The sequence below is a fragment of the Salvia miltiorrhiza genome, chromosome 1 (genome assembly GCF_028751815.1).
Source record: "Salvia miltiorrhiza cultivar Shanhuang (shh) chromosome 1, IMPLAD_Smil_shh, whole genome shotgun sequence".
Lineage (NCBI taxonomy): Eukaryota > Viridiplantae > Streptophyta > Magnoliopsida > Lamiales > Lamiaceae > Salvia > Salvia miltiorrhiza.
Window position 1 is genome coordinate 28073171 of NC_080387.1, and position 13867 is coordinate 28087037.

The 13867-nt window shown below is 32.1% G+C and overlaps 1 protein-coding gene and 1 long non-coding RNA gene across 5 annotated transcripts; one reads left to right on the plus strand and one right to left on the minus strand.

Annotated features, from left to right (window-relative positions):
- Positions 1-1026: 1026 nt before the first annotated feature.
- On the plus strand, positions 1027-6628 carry LOC131018117 (uncharacterized). Of its 4 annotated transcripts, XR_009100051.1 has the most exons (6): positions 1029-1250; positions 1595-1660; positions 1734-1829; positions 3175-3274; positions 4599-4666; positions 5764-5778. It is a non-coding gene; the product is annotated as an uncharacterized LOC131018117 (long non-coding RNA). The 4 variants fall into 4 exon arrangements; XR_009100049.1 differs by lacking the exons at positions 4599-4666; positions 5764-5778 and adding an exon at positions 6386-6628 and having other exon boundaries at positions 1031-1250; XR_009100050.1 differs by lacking the exons at positions 4599-4666; positions 5764-5778 and adding an exon at positions 3494-3634 and having other exon boundaries at positions 1031-1250.
- LOC131018108 (MADS-box transcription factor 23-like) lies at positions 2089-12320 on the minus strand. The gene is made up of 9 exons (XM_057946833.1): positions 11977-12320; positions 11516-11707; positions 8737-8815; positions 3754-3815; positions 3127-3226; positions 3005-3046; positions 2834-2917; positions 2572-2723; positions 2089-2461 (listed from the first exon to the last, which is right to left on the minus strand). The coding sequence occupies exons 2-9, from the start codon at positions 11695-11697 to the stop codon at positions 2443-2445; spliced, it is 720 nt and encodes a 239-aa protein (XP_057802816.1). The 5' UTR covers positions 11698-11707; positions 11977-12320; the 3' UTR covers positions 2089-2442.
- Between the last annotated feature and the right edge of the window lie 1547 nt (positions 12321-13867).

The following is a 13867-nucleotide window of genomic DNA, read 5'->3' on the forward strand; positions in this document are numbered from 1 at the left end:
AGTAACATCTCTGTTTTAGCAAACTCGACTGAAGCCTTAACTTGCATCAGTTAAGTACTAGTGACTTAACTGATAACTCTTTACTGAAGAGTATTTCATTATCAGTCGTCAACCATGTTTGGTCAAAACTCCTTTCAGTTAACAAGCGTTAAGTTTGCGTGTAAAGTTTCGTTTTGATCTCTATCTTGAGATCCCTCTGGTTTTTCAGAGAAAAATAGCTTATAGGTGTATTCCCCCCATACACCTATTCGAGACCCTTCGGACCTAACAGTGTAATCTTTCGGTACCTCTGGTACCTTTTTTTAATGGTATCATTTTTCTGATAAAAAAAAGCTCCAAATCATACAATCTCACAAGTCAACCTTGATTTTTAAAGCTCCAGATAGTGATGTTAAAAAAATTGAAACACAAAAGTTTATTTTTTGTATTTTAAGGTCTAGACGAGATGATGCTCAAAAGTTTGGTGTTCAAACATTATATGTCGTCTTTCGGACTTTAGATGATGATATGATCCTACCGGATTCAGACGAGATGATGCTCAGATAAAATAAAATCTTCAATACCAACCTTATCCAACACATTATTAAATAAAAATTTATATAAAAAGAATATTTATTATTCTAACAAAAAATTAATATTTAATTGAGGAATATGATTCAGATTAATATAATTTTAACTATATTAACTTAAATTAAATAAATTTAAAAATAATTTATATAAATAATTATTTATACAAAAATAATATCATATAATTTAAAATATTTTTTCGTTCAATTTCGACCGATTACACACCAAAAAATTAAGCAGCGATGGTTGGAGCAGAGATATCCTATTCTTATATCATAAAGTCTACTATTAACTGTTAAGTATTCCCTAAACTCTATTCCCCCCAAATGTACTTGACTCCAATATTATATAATAAAAAATTCTCCAAGTAGTTGACGCTTGAGGCTCACAGAAACACCGGAAGCACCGGATCCCGCTTACATAGATTTTAAAAAAAACTTGGTACGTAGTTCATGAGTCGTAGATATTTTCTTCTCTCTCTTCATCTTTTTGTGTCTCTCTGGCCACAACATTACACTTAATTCACTTCTGCCTAAAGCCTTCTTCACCTCGACACTTCTCCTTTATCGGGAAACTGCGATTACGCATCGAGATCTTCATATCTCATCGCTCTTCCGCTAAATTCACATGTAAAACATTGTTGCCTTTGTTCATTAGGTGCTGAAAGAATCTCCAAGACGCAGGTGATTCTCGTCTGCTTTCTCTACTTTGGCTTTTGTGATTTTCGAATTGTTCATATGATTTTGTGGTTTGATTGGATTATTTCATTGATCTGTTGGAGGAGAGTTTGACTTGGCTTATGTTGGACGTACATGCATTACATTCTGTTGTTTTCAGCTAGTTTTTGTTGTGAGAAGTTAATCACACGTTTTCGTGTATTTTCGTATACAATCTCTCATCTCTGTGATGTTTTTGTCATAAGCGAATGATCCTTTGTTTCGTTTTGGTTTCTATTTGATTAGCTGCTTTTGATTTCTTGGGTATAGTTTCTGGTATTAATTTAATCTGCTTTCTATTTGATATCCAGCCAATCGAAATTGTGAAAGGGTTTAAGGTTCTTGAAGCCAAAATCTACTGCTCCACAATCTATAAGGTGAAATAAAGTAGAAATATGATTCTGTTGAACTCATAGTGCTAATTGATGGTGTTTGATTTTATGGTTTTAGTTCTTCGTGCGATTCCTTGCTTGATACCAATCCTGTCATATTACCAAGGGATATATAATTATTGAAGCTATGGCGACTGTCTCCACTATACATAAGGTACAATTTATAAATTCACCACATTCATAGTTTTGATCATCAAATTCATCAGAAACGTTTGTTTTCAATTCGTTTTCAGCTTCTCATGGTTATGCAAATTACTGTGAATTTATAATTTGTGATTCTGCATCTCTTTGTCTGATTGAACTTTGCTTGTTTTCACCTAGTATTATGATGAATAATAAATTATTTCTAGACATATGGTTTGACGGACATGTCTTCACTTTTACTATGAATTATCTTCCCCACCCCCAATAAATGGTGATTTTAATATTCAATTTTACTGAAGCATCAATTTGGACATGTCTCATGTGTATCAGTTTTATCTTTATCTAACAAGCATTAGTAGGGAGTCTAGGGACTACAGCTGCGACATCAATTACCACAATATTAGCTCGAGCTAACCTTAACATTTATTGCTTCTGCCTTCAGCCATTATTACAATGATCATGAGACTATGTACATAAAAATCTCTAGTCTTTCCGTATGATCTTAATGATCAGGATGGCCATATTGTGAACCACAGCATTTCTAGTTCATTTGAGCCATTCTCTCTTTGGATTGTATGACAACATTGGCATAAAACTGGTAAACAACTTCTGTGTGCAACGTGTCATTGCTGCAGTTGAAGCCTGTTTCAAGTGTCAATTTTATGGTCATTTGATAAGACAAACAATGGCTGAAACCATTTTTAGGGTGTGTGTGTGTGTATGTGTGTTAATTAGGGATGCATAGAGCTAACCCGAAATTCATCACATCTTTTGGTGCACCATTTGTTTGCTTTTGTGGCTGGCTTAGCTCAAGATTAATAGGTATAAAAGGATATCCATCGTTGATGCTGTGCATATTCTGGGGAACCCTGTTTTCTTCGCTTGTGCTTCCCGGGCCATAAACCTAAATCAGAACTTGCTTTAATTTAGACCGAAATTTACTTTGACAGTTGACTTCTGGCCTACATTTTATTCATCATACAAGTTTGATACTTAGTCGTAGTCTGTCAATACCTTTTTCTTCAAATCCTCATTTTCCTTGGCAACAAGATTCATCTTCTTGTGAAGTTCCATATTCTCTTGATGGATGACGTTTCCCTGTAACAATATCAATGATGCTATCCCCAATTCTAAACATGGATATAAAATAGAAACTCTAGCTTGTTAATTGTCTCAAAAGTGGACCTTCTGATTTAAGTCGTTGATTTGAGTAGTCAGAGTTTGTTCCTGCGAGAGATAAATAAATTAAATTAAAACTTATATGAGAACCTGTCCATATAGTTATGCTAGACATGATTGTTACTTGCCTTTTTCACACGAACGCCTTTCAAGCTCATCTCTAGTTGATTTTCCAGATTTTGGAGGTCTCTGATGTTCAATCCAGCAAGTTCTTCTCCCAAAAGCTTCCTGCAACCGCAACAGAAGAGGCAAGTCATTTCAGATAAAAGATGAGAGGTATCAGCATTTTTTAGGAGGCCCTGTGCCTATTGTAGTCCTACTAACTGAATTTCATTATACACATGCCTCTTCTACATTTCTTTTAAATCAAGATGCTTTTGATGTATGCACATTTTTAACGCATGTTCTGTGTCTCAAGTTCGTATGACAATATATGCATATGCATCCTCCACATGTTAACTGTTTCGTGTTTCTATAACAAGACGCACATTGCAGAATTATTTAGAGTGGGATTGAGATGATATATGCCGTCTACATGACAATCGCAAAGAACAAACTGTAGATACTGTAATCCCCAATGTGTGGGGCAGTATATATGTTCTACAATATCATCTGCCTTTTAGTTGCCTGCAATTACTTTGCTGCTCATATCTCTTTTCTAGCTCTCTATCAATAATAACGTAGTTTCAACTGTAAAAAGTGTCTGCATTGGAATTTCAATTAAATACTACGTGTAACACATCTAGTGGGATTACCTATGGCTTTCTTGCAAATACTGTAGTTGTTGCCTCAAGTTTTCCGCTTCCCTTTGCCACACCTAGCCAAAATTGACAAAGCAGGATTAGTTCGCACTTACTATAATCAAATTGCTAGAGAAATTCAACCAGGCTATCGTAATCACATTAGTCGGAGATATCTTGAACTCAGATGCATGCAAATCTTCTCTGGTTCAAAAAATTGTTCTGTCATCATTGCTGGAGGAATAGTATATCTTTTGGTTGTTAATGTAATGGATGGGTATCGTTGTTTACTGTATAGCTGTATCTTGCGTTTCCTGTTGAATATAATCTTTACCTTGTCATCACCCCACCAAGAAAGAGGACTGCAACCTAGCTGGTTTTGGAACGTGGAACATTGGGAATACTTTCTCATCCTCGTACATTTTTTAATCTAAAATCTTAACACCACAGGGTGGATTTTAGGAAACCTGTGTTTCATATGTGGATTCGCACACCTAGGAACGGTCTTTTTAATTGTGTAGAAGGAAGAAAATAGGAGCCCAGACACACCCAAAATGGTAGTAACATCTGAAGAGAGCCATCTACATATTCATTAATCATCATAAACCTGTGTAACTATGTTAGAACAGTGTACAGAGCTTAAAGTATTTATTATTCTAATACTCGGATAAGGAAAGCAACTGCAGCTAAATCGTCTTAACTAGGATGTGAATACGACTTGACTTAGTAGAACAGGTGTTATAATTACTTGTTGACTATGTCTGTTTTGAGGCATAGTGAATTCAGATATGCCAAATGTGATGAATGCAAGTTTGTCGAAAGGTGAAACTGATGAGTGATGATTAGCTTCATTGATGCAGTCTGTGAAGTGACCTAGTTCTCGTGGAGTTTCAGTGGGCCCAATCTTTGCCCAGGTTTCATATTCATAGTATGTGGTCCTTCCTTGGGGCTTTCTTTGCTTACTGAAAAATTCTGTACTACAACTTCAACCTAGTTACTTAGCTATTTCAGGAGCAACCACAGTCCACTAATAGCTCTTCTGTTTAAAAGTATATAAGCTCCTTCAAAGTTTTCGGCAAAATAAGCTTTCCAAAAATTATGTTTCTCTACCACAGTTTATTTTCTCTCATTATCTTATAAGCAATAATCATTTTACAAAAATAACTCAATTATGATTTGTTATTTTTATAATATATCATTCCAATGTTATCCATCTACACTTTTCTCTCTCTCATATATAAGCTCAATTACATAAATACTTTGACAATGTATAAGCTCTTGGAGCTTATGAGCTTAGCCAAACTCCCTCTTAATTTCTACTCTTCTAAAAGTGATAGAGGTAAATCTCGACGATTTTTTGGATCAGCCATGGTTCAGTTAACAAGGGTCAACGAGTTCCTTGACTCAAGGCAACCTAAGTGTGAAGAGAGCTTATTTGAAAGTGGACTACCCTAAGGAGTAGCTACCCATGAGAGTGCTGAAAATATGTTAGAAATTTACATTGAAATATATAAGATACAAAAAAATGTGAAATGCATTTTTGCTATATTACTAAGAGGGTGTTTGGCTGAGTTTATAAGCTCCTCAAAAAGGCTTATAAGTTGTTTAGGAGCTTATAAGCTCTTTCAAAGTGTATGGCAAAATAAGCTCCTAAACAGATTATAAGTTCTAAAAATAAGCTCCAAGAGCTTATAAGTTCCCAAAAAAATAAGTTTCTCTATCCCAATTTATTCTTTTATAATCTCATATGCAACAATCATTTTACAATTATTTTTCAACTATAATTTATTATTTTCATCATATATCATTCAAGTTCATTTTTCTTCGATTTTCTCTCTTTAAAAAAATATTCTCTCTCTCAAGCAAATAATTCTATCTCTAGCTTATAATCTCAATTATCCAAACACTTTGACAACTTATAAGATCTTAAAAATTATATCTTATAAGCTCGTGAAACATCTTATAATCTCCAAGAGCTTATAAGCTCTTTAAAATAAATAGCATTTCAAGTGACTTTTTTTTCAGACAAGAGCTGCGAATGTTCATTAAGGCCTTTCAACAGGTTCTTAACCTACACAAAGCTTTCATGAAGAATGAATGGCAAGTAAAGTGTTGGAGATTCCCAAGACTTGTTTAAAGGGAATCAGATGCCTAAGGGGGTGTTTCTTTTGAGGATTAACTTAGATAATAAAAAGTATAGGCTAATCCATTTTATCCTAAGAGAATCCACATCGGGTTGGCCCATTCGCCAGCTCGAGTCAGCCTTGGGGGTGAGTTAGCCGATGTAGGTGGGGGTGTCTCGAGCTGGGGTGCGATCATGAGTCAGGTGCGATGGGGTGAAAATTCGGGCTTATGTTTCACACTCGCCCATTTAAAAAAATAAAAAATTTAAATTTAAATGCAGAAACAGTAACCTGCGTCCCAAACAGTAAAAATTCTTTCCCCCCCCCCTCCCACCCTTCTTATTTAATCTATAAATCCTCCTACTCCAATTCTATTCAACACAATTGTACTGACTTTCTTTCTCTCAAATCTTCCTTAATTTTTATCTTCATTTCAAAATTGTTCTTTCTCTTAAACGAGTTCCAACAATTCCTATTTATTTTCTACAAAATTTTGTTCATGAATTCGTTGAGAATGGCATCAGAACAACAAGAAATACATATGGATACGATGAGAATGACATCAGAGTAGCAAGAAATACGCGCGAAGGGTGGTTGAAATTCTCGCACGAAAGGGAGCCAGAGATGCCTGATTTTCATGTTTTAAATTTATGTAATTTAAAATTTATGTCATTTAAATTTATGTAATTTAATTTAAACTTAAGTAATTGACTTATTTAAATTTGTGTATTTAAATTAAATCAATAATCAAAATTCAAAACTCAAAACTAATTCATATGAGTGCTGGAATAATCAATAAGCTAACCCAATACAACGTATGGTTCATAAGTGGTTCTGGAATATGGATTTGACTCAATCAATATGGATGCTCTAAGATGTATTCAAATATTGGGATATTTCAAGGCTTTTGATATTCTTTGTTATTTGAATTAATTTTGTTTAATTCATATCTCATTGAAATACTGATTGAAGATATCTTAATAATAAAGATAAAAATATTCAATTACGTAATTTATCAATTATGAAAAAATAAATAGTGTGATTGAAGAAGCTATTTATTTTGTTTACTAGAATGCCTCTATAGAATAAATGCATTTTTAATTGAAAAATGGTGAGGCAACAAAATGCATCCTTTTGATCTATTGAATTTTGCATCACGTCTGTAGAATCGCCCAAAGTTTCTTTTATGTATCCAATTGTAAAAAGTAAAGAGTGTATAAAATATATAAAATATAAACAATATCAGTTTTGTTAGTCTTATTTGACAGTTTAATAGCCATATAATATTATCTAAGTCTATATCTAGTAGCATATTAATTGTTTTATTTGTGGTTGGTTGTGTTTAAATTCGAATTGAGATATTGTAGGATAACACAAGACCTCCGAATTGAAAATATATGAAAAAATCTTTTAAACTTGCTCACATTGTTTTAAATGACGACCACATGTAAAATGTAATATATTTGGTTTCAGTTATGAAACTATGCTCCTTATTTTTTTTTTTTCACAGTTGGTGATATGGTAAAACAAGATCGAAAAATGGAAAAAAAAAATTGTAGAGTTTTTTAGGTTGGCTTATTCTGAGATTATCTGGAAAAAAAAAAAAAAAAACACACACACACACACAAACACGGACACATACAAATTTAAGCACGTGTTACAATCAAATACAAAAGATACTACTCCCTTCGTCCGCCAAAAGTGGGACACAATTATTATATCGGGCGTCCGTAAAGAATGTACCACTTTCCTTTTAAGGAAATGATCCCACTATCCACTTTAATCTTTTAACTTTACAAACACTTTTATTTACAAAAAAAATTCACTCCAAATTCAATCTCAACCACATATTTCATAAAGTGATGAAATCATTTTTCCACTACATCAAAATCATCACCAATTTATTAAATCTTGTGCCCAACTAAAGTGCCCCACTTTTGGCGGACGGATGGAGTATTTAGATGTAATTATTGAGGTTTTTAAAGTTCCAAATTTGATGTTGAATTTGGTTTCTGGCCAACAACTTAATTCACATGGCCTTTACTATATCTTAGTTCAATCTGTATAGTTCTTATCATCGACTTCTAAAATTTAGGACATAATTCTTATGATAGAATGAAAAGGATTCCTGTTTCCATTGCATGTTCTTTGTTTGATAGTATATTTTTTCTTAGGAATCATCATTCCTATTTGTATGGGAATAGTCATATATTATTTCCAGGCCATGATATTAGTATTTTATTTCCAAAGTTTGTCAAACTCCATCATATCATAGATTAAATGAAAAATAAAGATTCTCTTTTCAGTTTTGCAGTTAAAACTATATTTACTTTTTTCAAAAAGTTAATCCATAATTTGATTATGTTGATGAATAGATGTATATATATGTGTGTGTGTGTGCGCGCGCGGATATTTCCTCTAAACTAGGTTTACATTCTGTTTTGTTTCCATTTCATTATTTTATAGTCGTTCCCTAGGATGAATTCTGCACCATCTTTTTTTTTTTTTTTTTTTTTTTTGAAATGTCCATTATTCTTTGGTTTTTCTACATGGTATTGTCTATTTATATCACCTCATTAATTTATTTTCTATGGACTCAATATATAATTAGCATGAACTTGATTACAAAATTTAATTAGTAAAGACTCCTGCAAAACAGAATTTTGTTGCATACTCCGCGATGCAATCTTTGATTCTCTCTCTCTCTCTCTCGGAGGGAAAGGCATTACGTAGCTCATTAATCCTAGATTAGATGATAATTCTAAAAGCAGGAGTATTAAATAAATAAGTAATTAAAAGTGGATACACATTTCAATACATTTGGCAATAATATTTCCACACCCACAAATAGATAGGGATGATTGGTAAAAATTACCTTGATCTCTGAAATAGGATTCATCAGATTGTAATGCTCCTCCTTCACTTTGTTGTATCGTTCAATTATGGATTTCATGCTGCTCGAATGTTAAACAAACTCGTAATTAATATCGCAATCATTATTGCATATACACTTTAAATCATAAAATAATGACATTTTAAAAAAAATGACTTTAAGTATTGATAATGCACAAACTATCATAAAACTAACAAAAATATCGTGAAGATCAATTTCTGGTGTCGAAAAAGTAATGTGACTTGCCAGCGTGCATTCTAAATAAATTATTAAAATTGAGGTGGAACCGAATTAGTCTCATTTTGATTAATTGTGTGATGTTTCTGGGGATGAGATCCAATTAATGTCTCATAATTTTATGTGTCCCATGCTTATATTTATTATTTTAAAAATATTTTTTATAAAAATTAAATTTATTATAATACTATGACTTATATTTAATTTTTATTTCAAAATATTAATTTTTTAAAAAAATATATACCATGACTTTGAATTTATCAACCTATTATTAGCTAATAAAAGTGAAATTAAATGATAAAAAATAATTATATAACCTAGATTGATGGAATAAACCCTAATTAATAATCACAAAATTAAACTAAATTATATAAAGTTGAAATTGAAGAAAATATATATAAGAAATTAAACGAAATTGAAAATGAAACACAAAGTGGGATATAAAGTGTAGTACACTAAATCTCATTCCATGTTTCGGGAAGGCACTTAAATGTTATTATCAATAATTTAGTACATATTTATTAAAGTACTAATAATTTAAGATTTAAAATGTAATTTATCCTTTAAAATAAGTGTGAATTCAATGAGTCGGAAAACAATTTCATTATTATCGTCGTGACACAAGATAGATGAATTATAACTTAGCATATATAGATGAATATTATCAAGTTTTAATGTCAATTTAGAAACAAATCATCTTGTCACTTTTGTAGCTTTTTATATCTTCTAATATCGCATGAGATCCCTATAGAGAGCTTCATTTAGTTTTACGTCTTCTCATTATAATGCTTGTCTTTTCCAAGGTGCCTTATTAAAAGGTTGCTGTCATGCTCTAAAAAAAAGAGTTTAGACACACATATTACTCCCTCTCAAACTATCAAAAAATTACACACAATTGAAAGTAAATATTTGGACACAAAAAGTCTACATCTACATCACACAAAGGTGAAAAATATACTATACCGCACGCAGGCCTCTACACCACATAAATGTGGGAAAATACTACACCCGTATACGCAGACGAGAACCCAAGACCTCTCTCAACCCTAATTTGACCCTCTCTCTCCCAAACTCGTATTCTCAAATTGGATGCATTTTAGTATATATGTGTGAGCATCTTCGAGATCGCCTAGAATTATAAGGTCTGAAATAATAATTCACATATGTTGTCCTATAATAATATGTAATTACGCTATATATAAACCACGAAAAAACATGGAGAGAAAATAAACATTCTCGCCCAAATGAATTTTCGTAGTTTTTAAGTGGTTAATTGCCAAATACTATGAGCAAGACTCGTTTTGATTATATAGTATTTAATTAATGAAAATAATGACAAGTGTATGAACAAGAAATGGTATACTAATAATTTTTGTCTCTAGAAAATGCACAAATTGGTCACAATTCCGTTAACCAAATATACTATGTTAAGAAAAAAAAAAAAAAAGTTACCAAATTCTAGTGAAATTAGAGAAATACTAGTGATATTAGACAATCAAACCAATTAATCAAATATGAACATGGTAAAATACATGTTTTAAGGATATGACAGTTTGTCTCATTTTTGTTTGCAAAATTTTGAATCATGAAAATAAATTTAACACTATGAAATAATAATGAATGTCCACCAATATCAAATATAACTACGAATGTCTGTATGAAAATTATAACTTAAACATGTAACACAAATTTTATTATTCTTATAAAATTAGTACCGTGGGATTTATAAAATAGTGTTCAATATTAATTATAAGCTTCAAATCATCTATATAAGTTTCTTAACAGCGAGTCCAACACATCGCAAACATCTCGATTCGTTTTATCAAGATCTGTGTATGATACGTACGGATCATCTACACTTGTGGAGATTCTCTATATATTTTCTAGATTAATTTTTGAATTTTGTATTTGATTCTCAACATCGCAAACATCTTATTGTGTCCGACAATATCCTGAATATCACAAGTTGTAGCTACTTGATGGATTAAATATTCCTTAACTAACTCATAATGCTTCCTAGAAATTCTAAAATAGGAAAGATCATTGTTATCTGCATGCATGAATACGGCACCTCATCTCTCAGGAGAAACTACAATTTCTATTTAAATTATATATAACCTCCTCCTTTTCCCCGGCCCTAATTAATCTATAAAAGTAGCACTACTTTAATTTATTTAATCTCAGATCAATGGAAGTCATGAAATGATATAATTAATAGATATATATAACACTAGAACATGGACATATACATACACACATATATATGTATATATCCCAGATTCAGTTTTTCTTGGTTTGCAATGTACACATGGGCATCGAACAAAACAAGCTCACATAATCGCTTACACCATCATAAAAAGGCGCAACTTAAAAAATGATGTATCGTACCAATTATTTATTTATTTATTTTAGAAAAATCAATTAAATGTTTCGGCGACACAATTTGGTAGCTATAAAAAAGAAATCAACACATATAAAAGCGGGGAAAAATTGCTCAAAAATATATGCAGTTAAATATAGGTACCTGGTGCTTGCAAAATCATGGAGCTTTCCTGTGCTGGAGAAGATAATCAACCCAATTTCGGCATCACAAAGGATTGATAATTCTCTTGCTTTCTTCAGCAATCCATTCCTTCTCTTTGAGAAAGTCACTTGCCTATTCGTCGAATTATCAATCCTACGAATCACAATCTTCCCTCTCCCCATTTTCTCTCCTCTGCAACCCACAAAACCACACAAAAAATTAGGGTTTTTTCCTAATTTCGCTAATCTCTACGTTCTTAATGTGCGACGATCTGAGCCTATAAGCCGAGATCGGGACCAACGGCGAGAATGCAGAGAATTCGGAGAAATGAATCCAACACAATAACATTTAATTGAGCACACCAGCCTTAACCAAACTGTTGAAAGAGAGGGAAAAAGCATGAGCGAGAACAAACAGAAATAGAGACAAGAGAGAGAGAGAGTTGAATATATATGACTTACTAATTCGAGCTTGGAGTGAAGAGTAACGAAAGAGAGAGTTCTATTTTGGAAGGAGCTAATTAAGCTGGTATTGTAAGGCGTGGGAAAGGCGGTTTTCAAAGGAAGGCAAAACCACTGTTCGAAAACATGGAGCCGCTTAATTTATTTCACCAAAAATGTTGGGGCGGTTTTGGACTAAATGATTAAACTATGAATTGGTTTAATTAAAGTAAAGGTAAGGTAGGGCATGGGAGGAGCTTAATATAGAAAGGAGGGTGCATAAACAAATGTTGGCGAGGGAGAGAGAGTAGCTTTAACATTCTACTACTCGAGAAAGATGAGGCAGTGGTTTCCTCGTACAATGAAAATTGAGGAGTTTTGTGATTGGTTTGGTTGTTTTGGGAAAGGATTACAAAAACAATTTCAGCCTATAGATCACTGACAGGTGGACAACGGAGCTTGGCCTTTCTCGCACCAACTTACTTTTTTTATTAAATACTTCTAGCATGCGTTCTCTTCAAATCTGAATTTATCCTTAAAAAAGAAAAGAAAAAAAATATTTTTTTTTATTTTTTTTTCTTATTTTTTATAAAAGAGAATTTCACAATTATTTTTTCTTTATTTTCATTCCAAAAAAATAATAATATTATCCATCTATTTTTGGTATGATAATAATATCCATCATTGGAGTGAAAATGAGGAATGAGAAACGATGAAATTCTTTTTTTTTTTAAAGAAAATGAGTAATTTAAAGGGAGATTTTTTTTTTAATTCTCATATTTTCATGATAAATTTACAACAAAAAAGAACACATTCTTGGTATCCATGTTTGAAAATTGATTGATTAATAAAAGTAATATAAGTAATACGATGAATAGTAATAAATAGTTATTGTATCGGTGAGATTAATTATCCCAAGGGTGACGTGATGAGGTTGTTTTTCAAAAAAGAATAGTGAAATAAGATAGGGTCTTGGTTTATCCCGGGCCCTCTTTGTTAACAAACTGAGGTACTAAATATATAGATAACCCAAAATTATTTAACTATCTAGACTTATAAAGCCTGTCAAACATGCACTTAGAGGATAATCATTAATAGAACTTAAGTTTTTTATTCGAAGACTCAAACTCTCAATTTAATGGATGAAATGAAGATATCTTACTAATTGAACTACGTTTCCTTGTCAGTTTCATCAACTTAGGGTTATTTTTCCTTATAATTCATAAAATTGAGGATCATTAATGATTCATCATCTTTATGGTAACTTGATCTCAGCCTACTGATTAATGGAGAAACGTCTTACCAATTAAATTGCATTTTATTGTCAAATTTCCACCAACTTAGATTGACAAAGTGCAATGATTATCTTTCACAAATTAACAAAATTAATATAATTTTTTTCTTTTATGTTTGTTGGTTTGACTTAAATTTTTTTAGATTAATTAATTAACAAAATTAATGTACATGTCTAAATTTTTTGGAGGTCAAAAAACGACGTATATGAGTATTGATATCTAAATGACGTCGTTGAAATATATTGAACATACATATGTGTTGGTCCCGAGGCGAGTATTAGTGTATTTAGGGAGGGGAAGAATACACCAGTTAACGTTTTGCTCATTTTTCAGATAAGTGTTCTAAGCAGGCTAGTGGATAATAATTAAGCTGAAAGTGACATATATCAACAAACCGATATAAGCTGACTGATGTCCAGATAAGTTCTACCTAACTGACTGATCAGTTAACAATTCTAATGACTGCTCGTAGGCTGGTCAGTTGGACTAATAATTGAAGCGTGTGTAGAATGTGGTGGTATGTGTTGTAATGGGCAAGTTTCGTATAGCTTTAAATAAATATTCGCGGCCCAAGTGCTTAGCCCAATCCAAAAAAATTGAATTGATTTCAATTAATT